Source organism: Balaenoptera musculus, chromosome 1 (assembly GCF_009873245.2).
Source record: "Balaenoptera musculus isolate JJ_BM4_2016_0621 chromosome 1, mBalMus1.pri.v3, whole genome shotgun sequence".
Taxonomy (NCBI): domain Eukaryota; kingdom Metazoa; phylum Chordata; class Mammalia; order Artiodactyla; family Balaenopteridae; genus Balaenoptera; species Balaenoptera musculus.
The window spans coordinates 30,575,540-30,591,167 of NC_045785.1; the positions used below are offsets into that span (position 1 = coordinate 30,575,540).

At 44.3% G+C, this 15,628-nt stretch overlaps 1 protein-coding gene across 10 annotated transcripts in view; it reads right to left on the reverse strand.

Annotated features, from left to right (window-relative positions):
- INPP5B (inositol polyphosphate-5-phosphatase B) overlaps window positions 1–15,628 on the reverse strand; it is a 43,375-nt gene that overhangs the window by 15,114 nt on the left and 12,633 nt on the right. For all 10 annotated transcript variants that reach the window (XR_005022155.1, XM_036871294.1, XM_036871285.1 and 7 more), the window contains 6 exons: window positions 6,377–6,473; window positions 4,687–4,854; window positions 2,961–3,062; window positions 2,049–2,163; window positions 1,599–1,715; window positions 745–932 (listed from right to left, as the gene is read on the reverse strand). Coding sequence is in view for 9 of the 10 variants with exons in the window: in XM_036871294.1 (XP_036727189.1) it covers window positions 745–932; window positions 1,599–1,715; window positions 2,049–2,163; window positions 2,961–3,062; window positions 4,687–4,854; window positions 6,377–6,473 (787 nt within the window). In the remaining variant the exon portion in view is untranslated. The remainder of the gene's footprint in view (window positions 1–744; window positions 933–1,598; window positions 1,716–2,048; window positions 2,164–2,960; window positions 3,063–4,686; window positions 4,855–6,376; window positions 6,474–15,628) is intronic.

Here is a 15,628-nt window from a genome sequence, read left to right on the forward strand (position 1 = left end):
CACAGTCCCTGCTGGGCTCCCTGGAGAAGGGAAGCCATCCTGGCAGCTTCCAGAACACCAATCAAGACAGTTCTACCACCACAGCAGGCGGATGAGAGGCTGGGCTCTGTGTACTCCCTGGCAGACACCACAGCCCCAGTGGCTTCTTCCTTGTCATAAAAGAAGGGGCACATGCTCCAAGTGTTACTGTAAAGTCTGAAATTCCAGTATGCCTTGAATTTAGACAGAGAGCAAGTATTGGAGATAAAGGAAATACAGAGAATAGACAAAAATTAGCGCCAGATGCTCCAAGCAGCTGCAACCACGGCTCTGTAAAGTTGAATCAAGAGGCAAAAAAGACTAAGTGAAGACAGAGAAATGCAGCCCAATCCTCAATTACACATGCTTCTGGAGAGAACAGGCAGACAGAATCCTGAAACATACTTCTAAACCTGTGCTTGAGATGCTCGCTCTGGGGTGGCTTTCCTCATGACACTGCATCAAGGCAGACCCATGTTAAAAATAAATCTTACACGTTTTCCAGGAACAGATGGTGTCTGAGAAAGATTCTAGAGGTCTGCCAGATGGCAGGTTGGGAAACGAAAAATTTCCAAGAGAGGTAATCCCTGTGTAACTGAGAGTTGGCTGGAGCTCCCACTCAGGCAGTGGGAAGCCTCCCCCGGCCCCCTGCCTAATGAAACAGAGAGCCCACAGCTTGGCCCGTGGGGCCCGGTGCACCTTGTCGGGGTGGAAGGCCAGACTCACTCGTGCTTGCTGATGGTGAGAGGGGGTAGGCTTGGGTCAACCTGACGAAACTGCATTCGAGAACAAATGTCTTTGTAGTCTTGGTTCCTCCTCTCATACTCCTCCGTGTGGGCTGCCAGGTGGGAATTGACAACGCAGATGCTGGTGTTGTGAAACTGGAACCGGACTGCCACACCTCCTTTGTTACCCTGTGAAAGGGAGTCCAAAAAAAGACCAGTAGTCGTTTAAACCCGAGAGGTTGCAAAATGTTTTCTCTTAATTAGTCTGCGTCATAATCCTGGGAGGTAAGTAAAGCAGCGTTACGGTCCACATTGTACAGGTAGGAAAACACATCCAAGAAGGTAGAACGACTAGCTGGCCAGTGGCAAAGGTGAGTCCACTTTTCAGTAAATCACAGGCAGACCACATGCTCTCCCTTCCCCACGGGAAGCTAAGCTCTCGCAGTAGAACCTAAAAGCAGGATTTAACAGCTTCTAGAAGAAGAGAAAATTGCAAACCTATTATTAGCATTCTTTCTTTCTTTTTTCTTTTTAAGCATTCTTTCTTTTCCTTGGTGACCCAGCATAGTTTGTGCAACATATGCCATGCATTAAATGGGAGGACCCACTGGAAGCTCTGGTGTGAAGTGAACACGAGGATTGGGCTAGTTGGGCAAATCAGCCGGCAAGTCACTAAGATACAATTTCTGAATGGTCTGCTCCATCTAGCCCTGCTCGATCACAAGGGTACAGTTCACCTCGTAACGCCAGCACCCTCAAACTGGGACATGTGCAGTCACAGTATCATGAGAAGTGGGGTCCAAACCTTAGGGACCAAGGCCCTCCATGTGCCAGACGTGCCAACCAGGAACTCACCATCCTCCCCATGATTCCTGTCCCCACCGTCTCAACTTCCACTTCGGAGATGTACGCTGCATGCTCCTGTTTGACATATAACAGCAGCATAATCCCAACCAGTCGGATGAGCTTTACCTGGAAGAGAGACAAGCATTCAAGTCATGGCATTAACTAGGAGTCAAAAGGAAAAGTAGTCCAGAAGCTGGCTGAGAGTATTACTGTATCTCCTCCTCCACACCAGGACACAGGGTAATCACCTGAGTGACTCTGTGATAACCTCAACAGCCTACAAGTGCCAAGACCTGCCTCTTTCACACCCAGAGACGCCTCTTCCAGAGGGCCTGGAACTGAAAATCTCAGGATCATTAGGGCTGGCTTTTGATGAAAGTCGCAGAAGAAGTGAAAAGTTATCTTAGCATTTCCCTGCATAGCAACAAAAAATTAGAAGGTCCCCGACTCCTCTCTTACCTTTGCATATTTGGCAGCTGGATGAAGACCCTCTGATACAGCTTTAAACCACTCTTCCTCCTTTGGGGTATCATGGAAGAAAAAGGCTTCTTTACTCAAATCAAGCTCCTGGAACCTATTAGGAGAAGCAACCAGTCAGAGAGTAGAGAAGGGTAACGTGCAAGATGGCACGTTCGCAGGTTGGTTTGGGTGTGTAAGGCCTAGCTTTCTAGCTAAACTGCAGGACCCTCAAGAGGGAAGAAAAATAAATACTTAGCAACAAGGGACTAAATGTCAAGGAATTTACCAGGTGCTTTCACAAGCAGCAGCCCATTTCTTCTTCATAATGAACCCGAAGTAGTTAGAAGAGTCTCCATTTTATATCTGAGATCACTAGCTTGCCCAAGCACCAAGTGGCAAATGGGTTCAAACCTAGGTCTATATAAATTCCAAATTCTAGGCCCTTTCTGCTCCCGTACAGGCTTCTTTGCTGTCCCCTCCCCACCAGTAGTACCCAGTGCAGTGGTAACAAGATAGTAGGCGTGAAAAAAAAAAAAAGACTGATGGATGGGGCCTTTTTTTTCTTTTAAGCTAACCTTCCTTCCCTGGCAAAACATATTTTTGCTTTGTGACCAACAAAGTGTTGAATGTCTAAGTAATTAAATTCAGTTCATGGTGCACCGATCTTAACAGAGGGCTGCACTCAAAATTAAATATTAGCATTCAAATGCCAAGCACATCACTTGAATAGTGCCAGAAATTTGTTTACTGGGAGGAAGCACACTAACAGGGAACAGCTGTTATTAAGCATATGCTCATTTTTCAATCCCTTCACCTGCTGTGAAGCCTCAGTTATAGATCCATGCCCCCATCCCTTCAACCACAGCTACACGTTCTGGAAAATGCAGAGGCAACTAGAAGAGAAGCACTCACCCCACACAGTATACATCTGGGGCCTGGATACCATGGCTGAGCCAGGGCCGGAGGCACTCCTTAGGGGACTGTCCATTCACATTGTATGTTCCCACAAAAAACCTGTTGCCAAAGACAATCAATCGGTCACTTGGGAGGACTATGGACATGACGGGGGAAGCACTGGATGCTGATTCTGCTCGGTTTCAGTCTCTCTGGACTGGAATTTGAAGGCTTAAGAAATGTCACATCTATCCTAGACCAGTGCATGTGGCACCAAGGGGTGACGTGCAGTCTGCCGTGATATTTGTTGCTTTTGTGATAACTTCAAACAGTAGAGGCCCACTCCGAACATTCCTACTTAGCTTTAACAGCCACTAGAGAGCCATAATCCACAAAATGACTGTTTACTGTGTGTACCAGTGAAATGAAAAAAAGAAAAGTACCCTGGTAACTACTTTCCAAAAGAAAGCAACACCAGTGTTCAGACAATTCACTGTTTCTATTCCTAGAAGCAACGTTACTTTGTGTTATAGTCCCAATGCAATGATTTAAAAAGATCTGGCAGTCATAAGAAGGAACGAAATTGGGTCATTTGTAGAGACATGGATGGATCTAGAGACTGTCATACAGAGTGAAGTAAGTCAGAAAGAGAAAAACAAATATCGTATATTAACGCATATATGTGGAACCTAGAAGAATAGTACAGATGAACCGGTTTGCAGGGCAGAAATAGAGACACAGACGTAGAGAACAAACGTATGGACACCAAGGGGGGAAAGTGGGGGTGGTGGGATGAATTGGGAGATTGGGATTGACATATATACACTAATATGTATAAAACAGATAACCAATAAGAACCTGCTGTATAAGAAAATAAATAAAAAATTCAAAAATTCAAAACTAAATAAATAAATAATAAAAAGATCTGGCAGAATCCTGCACCCTTTATTCATGTAACTTTCCCTCATCTTGCCTAAAAAGATTACCAAACACTAACTTCCTGACCAATTTCAATTCAAATGACGTTCTTCAAAGGCCCCAAATGACCAAGGGATACACAGAAGGATAAGCAAAAATCAGGATCGCTCTCCTTCTTCTGCACACGTGTATCTCTTTAAATATTTCTGCAACCATTTGCAGGTTGTGTCACTCCCACTACACCACACCTCCCACAGTGCCTGGCCAGAAAAGGCACAGAATAAATGCCTGCTAAGGAAGAGTGAAAGGAATCATTCATTTAGAAAATGATGGGAGGGACTTCCCTGGTGGCGCAGTGGTTAAGAATCCGCCTGCCAATGCAGGGGACACAGGTTCAATCCCTGGTCTGGGGAGATCCCACATGCCGTGGAGCAACTAAGCCTGTGAGCCACAACTACTGAGCCTGTGCTCTAGAGCACACGAGCCACAACTACCGAGCCTGCACGCGCTGCAGCTACTGAGCCCACGTGCCGCAACTACTGAAGCCCACGCGGCTAGAGCCTGTGCTCCGCAACAAGAGAAGCCACCGCAATGAGAAGCATGCGCACCACAATGAAGAGTAGCCCCCGCTCACTGCAACTAGAGAAAGCCTGCGCGCAGCAACGAAGACCCAACGCAGCCAAAAAAAGAAAAAGAAAAAAGAAAATGATGGAAGGGATTCTGTACAGGATTTGCTTTCAAATCCAGGGTATGGGGGAAGTGCTTAAATTTCAGAGAGGTGAGTGATCATTTTGCTGTGGAAACAGTCTAAGACCCAGTGAGCTACCTGAAGTTCTGGATATAGGTATAATCCTCTTCTTTCTGCATTAGATGTGATTTCACGATTGTATCTCGCAGTCCAAACTTCTGCATGGATAAAATATGAGCCTTGTCTGATACTGTGACAGTGGAGGAGCGAACCATGTCAGTTATTTCAGATTTGGACTTATTCTGTCTAGAAAAACAAAAAAATATATTTTTATTAAAAAAAATTTTTATCATATTTTGACGAGTCCTCCTTGACAAAGTACATGAATATAAAGCTAGAAGTTTCCACACATCAGCATCTGAATTTCAGAAGACTACAAAGGCTAAAGTAAAACTTATTTGCTAAAACAACACTATTTCTATGTAGAACAAAGTAAACTTATATGTTGTTGATTGTATAGTACATTGGTCCAGAGATCATAAGTTTGTAGAATCTCAGACCAGAAGGAGACCTGGAAGATAATCTAATCTGATCCCTTCATTTTTCAAATGAGAAAAATGAGACCCAGCATCGTAAATGATTCATGCGGCTGGATGGCAGCAGAGTGTGAATCAGAACTCGGTTTAGACAGTGCTCTTTCTGGACCCTGGGCCTCACGTAACAAGACTATAGAACTGTCTAGATCTTTTGACTTGATAATTCCCCTGAATCTCTATTCCACAGGAATACCTGAAATAGAAAGGCAATGAAAATTTATATTTTATTATTATTTGTGTAGTTTTCATAGGCATACTAAAAATTATTCAAATGCCAACATTTAAAGTTAAGCAAAATTTGACATATGTACATAACAGAATCCTAATAAATGCTCAGAAAACTTTTGTTGAAGATTACTTAATGAATTAAGATACATAAAACACTTCAAACAATTTCTGACATTGAATAAATGCCACTAAAGTGCTTAATTTTAGATCGTCATGTACATACTAATTAAAACTATGTAAAATGCATCTATGTATATCAGGAAAGCTCAAAAGTGAATTGAGAATGATAGATTTAGCTACGTTTAAAGTCCAGGGATTGTTCATTACTGTTTAAGTGTGTAATTTAAATATTGACACAAATAAGTTTTTATCTCGACCAGATGATTCCAGCTATGACCAGTAGGGGGCACTGGAGCACACACTAAATATAACAGCATCAGAAAAAAGAAAGTAAATAAAAAAGGGGAGGGAGATGCAAGAGGGAAGAGATATGGGAACATATGTATACGTATAACTGATTCACTTTGTTATAAAGCAGAAACTAACACACCATCGTAAAGCAATTATACTTCAATAAAGATGTTTAAAAAAAAAAAGGGGGAAAAAGAAGTATCTTCAGAGTCAGGAAACTCCTAAAAGAATGGGAGGGAGAAATCAAATGTTTCTAATCTACATTTCCGCGGTAGGGTTAGACTGCCAGTTTCAAATCCTAGATCTGCCACTTGCTAGCTCTGGATCTTGGGTGAGTTATATAACATCTCTTCTTCACCTGTTTCCTTAGCTGTGAAACAGAGAAAATAATGGTATCTACCTCTTAGGTTAAAGGAAGATAATGCATGTAAGTGTATGATGCCTGGCACACATAGTAAATGCTCAATAAATGCCTAACATTTCCTAGGCCAGCGACTGTGGGACAATGGACATCGTGCACAGCAATGGCCTCAGTTCTACAGTGAGGAAAACCTCAGCCCTAAGAGGCACAAGTGAAGGGAGAGCTGCATTACCTTGGGAGCAAGTTTTCTGGTTTATCCTGACCCCGGGAGCTTCGGTCCACAAGCAGACCCTTCCCATCTGGTCTCGACTCATCAAAGGAAGAATCACCTAAGGGGAGGAGGAAGGAATTAAAACATACTTACATATGCTTTACCATACAGACCACAGCTTCTCAAACTGTAGTCTGGGAATGACTGGTGGTTTACATATTGCTTGAAACCATAGGAAAGGCCTAGGCTGGTGTCTGGATGAAGCTCCCAGAGAGCAGGACAGAGAGGGGGGAAAAAAGTATTTCATCCAGATGTCTTTACTACTGAAAACATAACTGTCCCAGCTAGTTTGACCCCCTTTTCTTGGAGACGGAGTGCATTATAGAAGGAACAAAGCTAAGAAATCTGCAGACCTAAGTTCTATCACCAGCTCTGCTATTTATTAACCTTTTGACTTTGCGCAAACCATCTAACCTCTCCTGATCTCAGTAACTTGACCTGTCCTGCCTTCCTCTCAGGCTTATCATAGGGATCGAATAGTTGACACATGAGTAAGCACTTTGAAAGCCACGCAACATATTATAAAATATAACGTAACGATGTTATTACCATTTACTGCAAGTGAGACTTAAATTCCGAGGAGGAAAAAGGCAAGGGTCAGAGAAGTAAAACTGGGAAGGCCCTAAGTGCTTGCCATTGTCAACGTAGCGCCTTGAAAACCAAGGAGCCCAAGGACTTGCAACAAAGAAATATTTGGGGAAGGTTGTTAAATCAAGACCAAGTGGAAAAGGAAAATCAATCTGCCAATTTACTGTTTCTTTGCTCCTTAAAAGCCAGATCCCTTGTCAACAGGGAACAGCATGAAGAGGCCACAGAAAGATGCTGCTTCGATCCACAAGGTACAAGGAGCACCAGGGGCATGAAACATCACTAAGGAATTCTGCTCTGAAGACTATTACTAAACATGGATTTGTCAACCATGCATTCACAAGAACGAGAAAAAACAAACCAACCCTTGGAATTGAAAAAGAAAACACAATCATTTGAAACATGAAAATAGTTACATTTCAATGCCTCCTATCAATCAACAAGGGCTTTCAATTTTGCTTCCTAAATTGCCTCTCAAATCAATCAATATACTCCTATCCCCAATATCACTATACTAGCCTAGGCTACCAACAATTCCCTGGAACTAGTTGAGAGAGACCTCAACTAGTCTCCCTGCTTCCTCTTTCACCCCACCCTCTCTAATCCAATCTCTACACTGTGGCCAGAGGATTTTTTGAAAAAATGACATGACTTAAAACCTTTTCAAAGCTCTCCATTGGATAAATCCAACCCCCTTAATACGGCTGCCAAGCCTCTTCCCAGTCTGGATCCTGCCCACCTCTCCAGCCACATCACTCACCACAGCCCCCTACCTCCTTGAACGCCATACTCCAAGTATACTAAAGTTACTGCAGTTATACAAAGATCCCATCAGAAACCGACTTCCTTCTTCCTCACTCTGCTTTACATGGCTGGCTCCTACCCATCCTGTGGCCAGGAGTCAGCAAACTTTTTCTGTAAAGGGCCAGAGGGTAAATGTCCTAAGCTTTGCAGGCCACATAGTCTCTGCAACTATTCAACTCTGCCATTATAGTGTAAAAGCAGCTATAAGCATCAGTATGCCCATAAAACTGTATGGTCCCAGATGTTTATATATTATATAATTTCCACGTCACGAAATGTTATTATCTTTTAATTCTTTTCAAACATTTAAAAATGTAGAACCTATTCTTAGCTCATGGGCTGTGCCAAAGCAGGCAGCAGGCTGGATCTGGCCCAGGGGACTGTAGTTAGCCAACCCCTGGTATAGGTACATCTTAGAGGCCATTTCTTCCAAGAAGCCTTCTCTGATTCCTCCCAAACTGGTCAGATGCCCTGACACAGATGTTCCCATAGCTCCCTGTACTTCTCCCACAATAGGCTTGATTGCTGTGTGTTGTAACTGTCTCCCCAGTTAGCCAGTAAGCCTACTGAGGACAAGACTATGCCTTAGTACTAAACCATTTGATATTTAATCTTATATATATTCATCGGTTTATTGCATGCTATTTCCACTAAAGTGTAAGCCCCATGAGGTGGGGACTTTGTCATCTTTACGCTATTTCCCAGGGACCTGGAGCAGCACAGGTGCATAGCAGGTACTCAAGGCGTCAAATGCAAGTATCAGGAAACTTAAGTTGAAGTCTAGCCCTACCATCATCTTCCTGTGTGACAAGTTACTTCCTTTCTTCGTGTCTTACTTTCTTCATCTATAAAGTAGGTACTTAAAAAATATCTCATAGGGCTTTACAACGTGCAACGGCAAACTCAGGAATAACGCTTAGGTGTTGTTTCTGCATGTCAGTGCTTTCTGAGGACTCCGTCAGGCCATCTCCTGGGGACAAGTGGTTTGTCCCTGTGGACTCGGCTTCCGTCCAGGAGTGGGCAGTGTACTGACTGGAAAACCACCTTGCTGACCTGCGTCCCGTTGATGCCCCGACCCCGTATCTTTCTCTGGACTCCATCCAGCAAGAACTAGAACATCTTCATCCATGACTTCATGTAAGGAAATGTTAAGGCATGGTTGGGGGGATTTCCAGCCACAGGGCAGTCTTCTCGGAATCTCTTCCCTCCTGAATCTGGTACGGAAGCCGGCTGTCAGCAGCTCTTTACCAAGTTTACCATCGCACAGCCCCACGGTCCCCTCTCCGGCCACAGCTTCCTGCCCTTCCTCCTCTTCTGCTTCCCTACTCCCACGCTGCCCTTTTTCCAACCTCAGACCTGCAGTCCCTTGTCACCCAATCGAAGACGTGACATCAGGGATTTTTTTCCTTTCTTCCCATGTTCGGTCACCAAGTCCTACAAATCGTCTCTCCTAAATATTTTCATACCTGAACTTCTCTCCTATCCCTACTGCCATGCCTTAGTTTGGGCCCTTACTATTTCTGGAGAGCACAGTCAGTGATTTCCCTGCCGCCATTCTCACCCCCTCCAGTGCATACTGACAACCTCTAGAAGAAAACACAAATCTGAGCAGGTCTTTCCTGTGTGTAAAACCCCTTAATAACTTCTAACACGTTTGTAGTAAAACCCAAACCTCTAAGTATTACATACAAGGACCTTTATCATCAGCCCCAGACTACCTCTCCAGGCCCATCTTCCACCCCCCACTCAAACCACTCCTCTCTCACCCCCATCCAGTCACATCAGAACCATTTATCTTTTTAAGGGAATTCCCTGGCAGTCCAGTGGTTAGGACTCTGGTTAGGCGCTTTCACTTTCACTGCCGAGGGCACGGTTTCGATCCCTGGTTGGGGAACTAAGATCCCACAAGCTGCGCAGCGACCGGGGCGGGGGGCAACCATTTATCTTTTTAAATGTTGCCTCTTCACCCCACCCCTGATGCTGGGTATAGTCTAACCACCCCTCAAACCCACCTTCACGTATCGAACTTCAAACTCGCCCTTCAAGACTCAGCTCAGGGGTCATCTCCTTCGAAAGCCCTTTCTGGCCCTCTCCGGCCCTCTCCTTCTACTCTTACACACCCAGTGCTTACTTCTATCAAGGCATTTATCATAATTGTAACCATGCTTATTTAATTTTATTTGGCCGAGCTGCGCAGCATGTGGGATCTTAGTTCCCCAACCAGGGATCGGACCCGGCCCCGGCAGTGAGAGCGCCAAGTCCTAACCACTGGACCGCCAGGGAATACCCTGTAACCGCGTTTAACTCTTTTTATCAATCTTTCCTCTTTAGCTAGACCACAGGCTTCTGGGAGCAGGGGCTAACGTTCTTCTTCTGTGGCCCCTGGCTTACGGCAACATGAAATATAGCAGGCAGTCAGTAAACACACACAGAGCAAACAACCTCAGGGCAGGGGTTAAGCTCACAGTCATTTCTGGGTGCTTTCTGATGACCACCTTTCACACCTACAATTGAAACCATTTCTGAGTAAGAGCCTACCTAATAGGTCAACCAGAGTGACAACTGCAGCTTGATCTGGATGTACAGAAGTAGAGAGTGTTCCATTTCTCTTGCGAATTCTGTGCATTGCACTGCACATCTTACAGAACCCAAACCCCTCTCACATGCCTGGCTAAACAGATAACACTGACCCTGGAGGTTCCTTCCTTCGCCCAGGCAGCACTATAACCTAATACAGACCCACAATCCCTTATCTGAAACCCTTGCAGCCAAGTGTATTTTGGAATTCAAAATTTGGGACATTTTAGAAAGGTAATACATAACCTGTACCGTGTTATACAGCACCACAGCAGTCAGAGGCAACATCCAGAAACCAATAACGTTAGTAGTTCCTCAGTGCAACTCATGAGTAGTAACACTTAGTGGGATAAATAAAGCCTATAAATAGTCTCCTGTCAGTTCAAGCAAATGTTACTGCCAAATTGAGCTTGGGGCAAATTTACAAAAAAAAATTTATTTTCCACCTTCAGAGCTTTTAGGACTTCAGAAATGCTGATAAGGAATTAAAGGTGGTAGTTAAGAGTGTGGCCTATATGCATCAGAAAGGATTGAAATATATGTCTATGTACATATATACCACATGTTTATAAATACACATATATAAATTTACACAAATACATACACAGATGGGAAAGTCTGGAAAGTATACACTGAACGTCAACAGTAGTCATTTCTCAGTGATAGGATTGCTTTTTCTTTTTGCTTATAGGTACTTTCAAAGTTAGCTAAAATAAGATGTATTTATATATATATATATATAAATGCACTATAATTATATATATAATATATATAAGATATATATAAAGATACATTATATATATAAAAGATATATATATATATATCAATATATCACTATATACAGGCTTTGGAGTCAGACTTAGATTCCATTTCTGGCCCTGCTACTTACTAGCTGTATGACCCCGAACAAGTTATCTCACTTCTCTAAGCTTCTGCTTCCTGAACTGAACAAAGACAACAGTATCCACCTCCTATGGCTGCTGTCTTCTTTTCTATGGTTAATCGAGGCCACCCCTCACTGCATGGCCAAAAGGTCCTCTAGAAGCCAAACCAGACCTGTTGAAGGCCCAGATCCACAAAACAAAGACAGGAGGCATGGCCTCCATTTCAATGTTTCATAGCCAGGCCTGCCACTGACTGGGGGTCTGGGCTTTTCCAAAAACATGACATCACACGAGAAAAAGCAAATTCAAACCAAAACCCAAGTACTCTATTTCTTTTGAGAATTGCCCAAGAGGCAGCAACATTATTTCTTAATTCAATGGCTCCTTCTGTCTCCTCCTCCTGCTCTGCTTCCCCGTTGCAGGTCCCCCAGTTATTTATAGGTACTCCCCAAGATCCAGACCAGCACTAACCAATAGATGATGGAAATGTTCTACAACTGCACTGCCCAAAACAGTAGCCACTAGCTACACTTGAACAGTCAAAATGTGGCAAGAGTGAATGAGAAACTGAATTTTTTATTTTATTTACCTAGAGTAAATTTAAGTAGCCACATGTGGCTAGAGGCTACAATACTGGCCAGTGCAGCTCTAGATCTTGTTCTTCTCTTCTACAAGAACCATCAGCCAACACAGTCAATTCTAAACAGAGCTATCCAGCTGTGCCTGAGTTCAGGCCCTGCACTGTCCACTGGGGACTTCTACAAGATGCTCTGTGCACGGGTGGGTCCCAGGTAAAGCTGTGCTGTGACCTCTGGGCCTGCCCCTGAGCTCTCCCTGCTGTCACCAGCACCATCATCACTCTGTCAGCCCGGTTTGCCACCCTGCCCTCCACTTAACCCTCTCCTTAGGCCCCCAGAGCCAGTCAGCCACCCATCTCTCCGTTCTCACAGCTGCCTTCCTCCAGGCCATCCTCTCCTCACCTGTTACCTCAAGAGCCTCCCAACTAAGAGATCTTCCTGCTTCTCCCTACCCGATTTACCAATTTTGTCTTTGGACTTGGCCAGATTAGACCCTGATTTCATCTCTCCCTGCTCTAACACTTTCAGTATTACACCACTACTTGCAGGTGAAGGTCCGAACTGGTTGGACTGACACAAGAGGCCCTCTGCAAACTGGTCCTGCTCTCTCTCACCATCCACCTCCCAAAGACAGCTGATTCTAAACAGACAGGTTCCCCATGCACGCCGCCCTCACTCTGACTTTCTGGCCCCTCTGCTTCGAAGTCCAGCCTCAACTCCTCCACCCTCCATCACCAAGCCCTCCTCAACCACACTAAAGCTCGGCAGTCATTTCTCCGAATTCTGAACGCCTTCCTGTCTATATGACTTGTCTGGAACTTTAAGGGAAATTAGAGTGTTTTTGGAAAAGCCCTGTGGCTTTGGAATAAAATGACCTAGACATTTCACTGGCTCCATCCATAACCTCATAGGAAACCTCAAGCAAATTAATTTGTTTCCTCATTTGTAAAATGAGGATAACACCACTGAACTTACACAGAAGCCAAGAGGATAAACAAATGAAATTCTTAATGGGTCAAGAGCCTCGCACAATGCCTGGCACACAGCACACATGCAGGAACGGTTAGCCTCTCCCCTCTGCTCTACTGCTCCTCACCCCCCACTGCTTTGATAATAATGACTGCCATTTATCAAGTCCCCTCTAATAGCTAGGCTTGTGCTAAGTGCTTCACGTGTTATTTCTGATTATTGGCCTCCTTTTACAAATAAGGCTATTGAGGCCCAGAGCAGGTAGCAGACATGCCCAAGGACACAGAGCCAGGCCAGTAAATGGTGCAGCTGACATTAAAAGCCAGATCTGCTAGACTCCACAGCCTCCCCTTTTGCCAACATGAGCACAACATCTTCAATAAAACTATAAACTCTTAGGGGTAAGTACTATATGGAGAGAAGGATTAAGTCCGTTTGGATAATAAAGCCAAAGTACCACCATGGTCTCCACGGGTTGTGTAAGTGTGTGGCTGTCACTACGGGGTGGACATCATGTCCTGCCCTTCCTGAGCATCTACTAGACGGGTCTCGGAGGCGGTGTCCCTTCTCATCTTCTCAGTCACTGGCCTGGGCATCCCATTTCCAGCACACTAGAAGAACTTGCAAAACCATGTGAGCAAATTACCCGGCAGTTCAAACGAGCAGGATTAATGCTTCTCAATGCTGTGTACACACCACCAGGGGGCCGTCCCATGGCCTCTCCAAGACAGGGCAACACATACCAGTAAGAGATTCGTTCACTTTACAAGGAGATAAACAGACCCCGATTCAGCTACCCAGAATCCAAGTCAGGCTGCGTTAACGATAACAATGATAGTAATATTACCATGAATAATATTAATAGCAAATACTTAAGGCTTACTGCATGCCGGGCATAGTTTTAACCTCTAGACGTATATTTAATCTTCACAACTCCTCCATGAGGTATGTGGCATTATTATCACCACTTTACAGACTGAAATAAACACAGAGAGGTTAAGTAACCTGCCCAAGAACACACAGCTAATAAATGGTACAGCCAGGATTCAAACCCAGGGAATCTGGGTGAAGAGACTGTGCTCTTAATCAAAAACTATATTAACTATCAGAAAAATGTGGGGTTCAGAAAGCATTTCTGGCAGAGGAAATAATTTCAGCACAAAGAGACGGCATTATGATATGCTCAGATATAAGTAACAAAAAGTAGTATAAATAAGTAGAAATGAAAAGTTTTGTTTGAGGAGCATCAGGGGATACAAAAGAAGAGTGCTGGGGTTAGGGCTCAAGCATTAGATTCAAACAGACGACCTGAGTTCTATTCTGTCACTGACCTGGTGAGTGATCACAGGCATGTCACCTACTCTCACCAAGCCTCAGTCTCTCCATCTGAAAAATGGACATTCTCTTACAGAACTTATGTGCTCAGGGTAAGGCCCACAGACCCACAGTAAGTGCTTAATAAATGTTAACTGCTAATGATAATAGTCATAACAGTAATCAATTTTTATTTATAAATACAATTTTATTTTTTTAATTTATTAGGAATAGATTTTTATTATATGTAAGGCCAAACTGTAAGACTTTGAATGCCACGTGGGGTTTGGATTTGACTCCAAAGGAGAGCTAAGTACATAGCACACACTAGGCAGGGATCTCTTGAGAGAAGCCCATAGCACGGGGCACCCAGCATTAAAAAGAATGGAAAGAGCCAATGATTCCTGTTTCAGCCTGGCTACCACCCCAAATAGTTCTGTTACTTTCGTAAAACTCAAATAACCGGGGACTTCCCTGGTGGCGCAGTGGTTAAGAATCCGCCTGCCAATGCAGGGGACGCAGGTTCGAGCCCTGGTCCGGGAAGATCCCACATGCTGCGGAGCAACTAAGCCTGTGAGCCACAACTACTGAGCCTGTGATCTAGAGCCCGTGAGCCACAACTACTGAGCCCACGCACCACAACTACTGAAGCCCGCGCACCTAGAGCCCGTGTTTCGCAAAAGAGAAGCCACCGCAATGAGAAGCCCGCACACCGAAACGAAGAGTAGCCCCCGCTCGCCGCAACTAAAAAAGAAAGCCCGCGTGCAGCAGCAAAGACCCAACGCAGTCATAAATAAATAAATAAATAAATTTTAAAAATCAAATAACCATGCTTCTTAGTCCCTTCCTTCCTTTCCTCCTTCCCTCCCTCCCTCCCTCCCTTTTCTTTCTCTCTTCCTCACTTTCTTTTCATTTTAAACGTTTCTCATAATCTCATGGCTTTAAAAAAAGTACCACAGATTTTAACAATTAACCTGGGCAGAGACATCTCTAAAAACACATCCCATGCCCTGCAAACCTGTTAAGCCCCGGACTCAGAATCCAAGTTGTCCCCTGTGCAAATCCAATTTAGGTTAGCAAGGACTAAATATCACTAGTTTAGCTCAAAGAGAAAGACGACGACTGTGCAATTACTTTTCAGCCACAGGCTGCAGTGGTCACAGGCTACTGGAGACATGACTTTTTCCTCCAGGCTCTCTCTTCACTGGGCCTTCTGTGAACTGTCTGTGGTCTGGTGATAAAGCTGAAAGAGAAGTGGCAAGAGCAAACCAGGAAGGGTTGAAAGAAGTACAGAGCCCGCTTAAAGAGGAAGGGGGCAGGCGTCCTTCAGGCAACAAAGCACTCGGGCTAGGAAATGTATGGGTCTAGAGAGTTCGAAAGACAACAGATTTTTGAGCACCTACTGATGTACGAGGCACTAGGCTGGCATTTGGGGAGGAGAGAGGACGCAAAATACGAAAAGCAGCAAGTTCGAGCCTGTAAAAATGTAGCTGAATGAA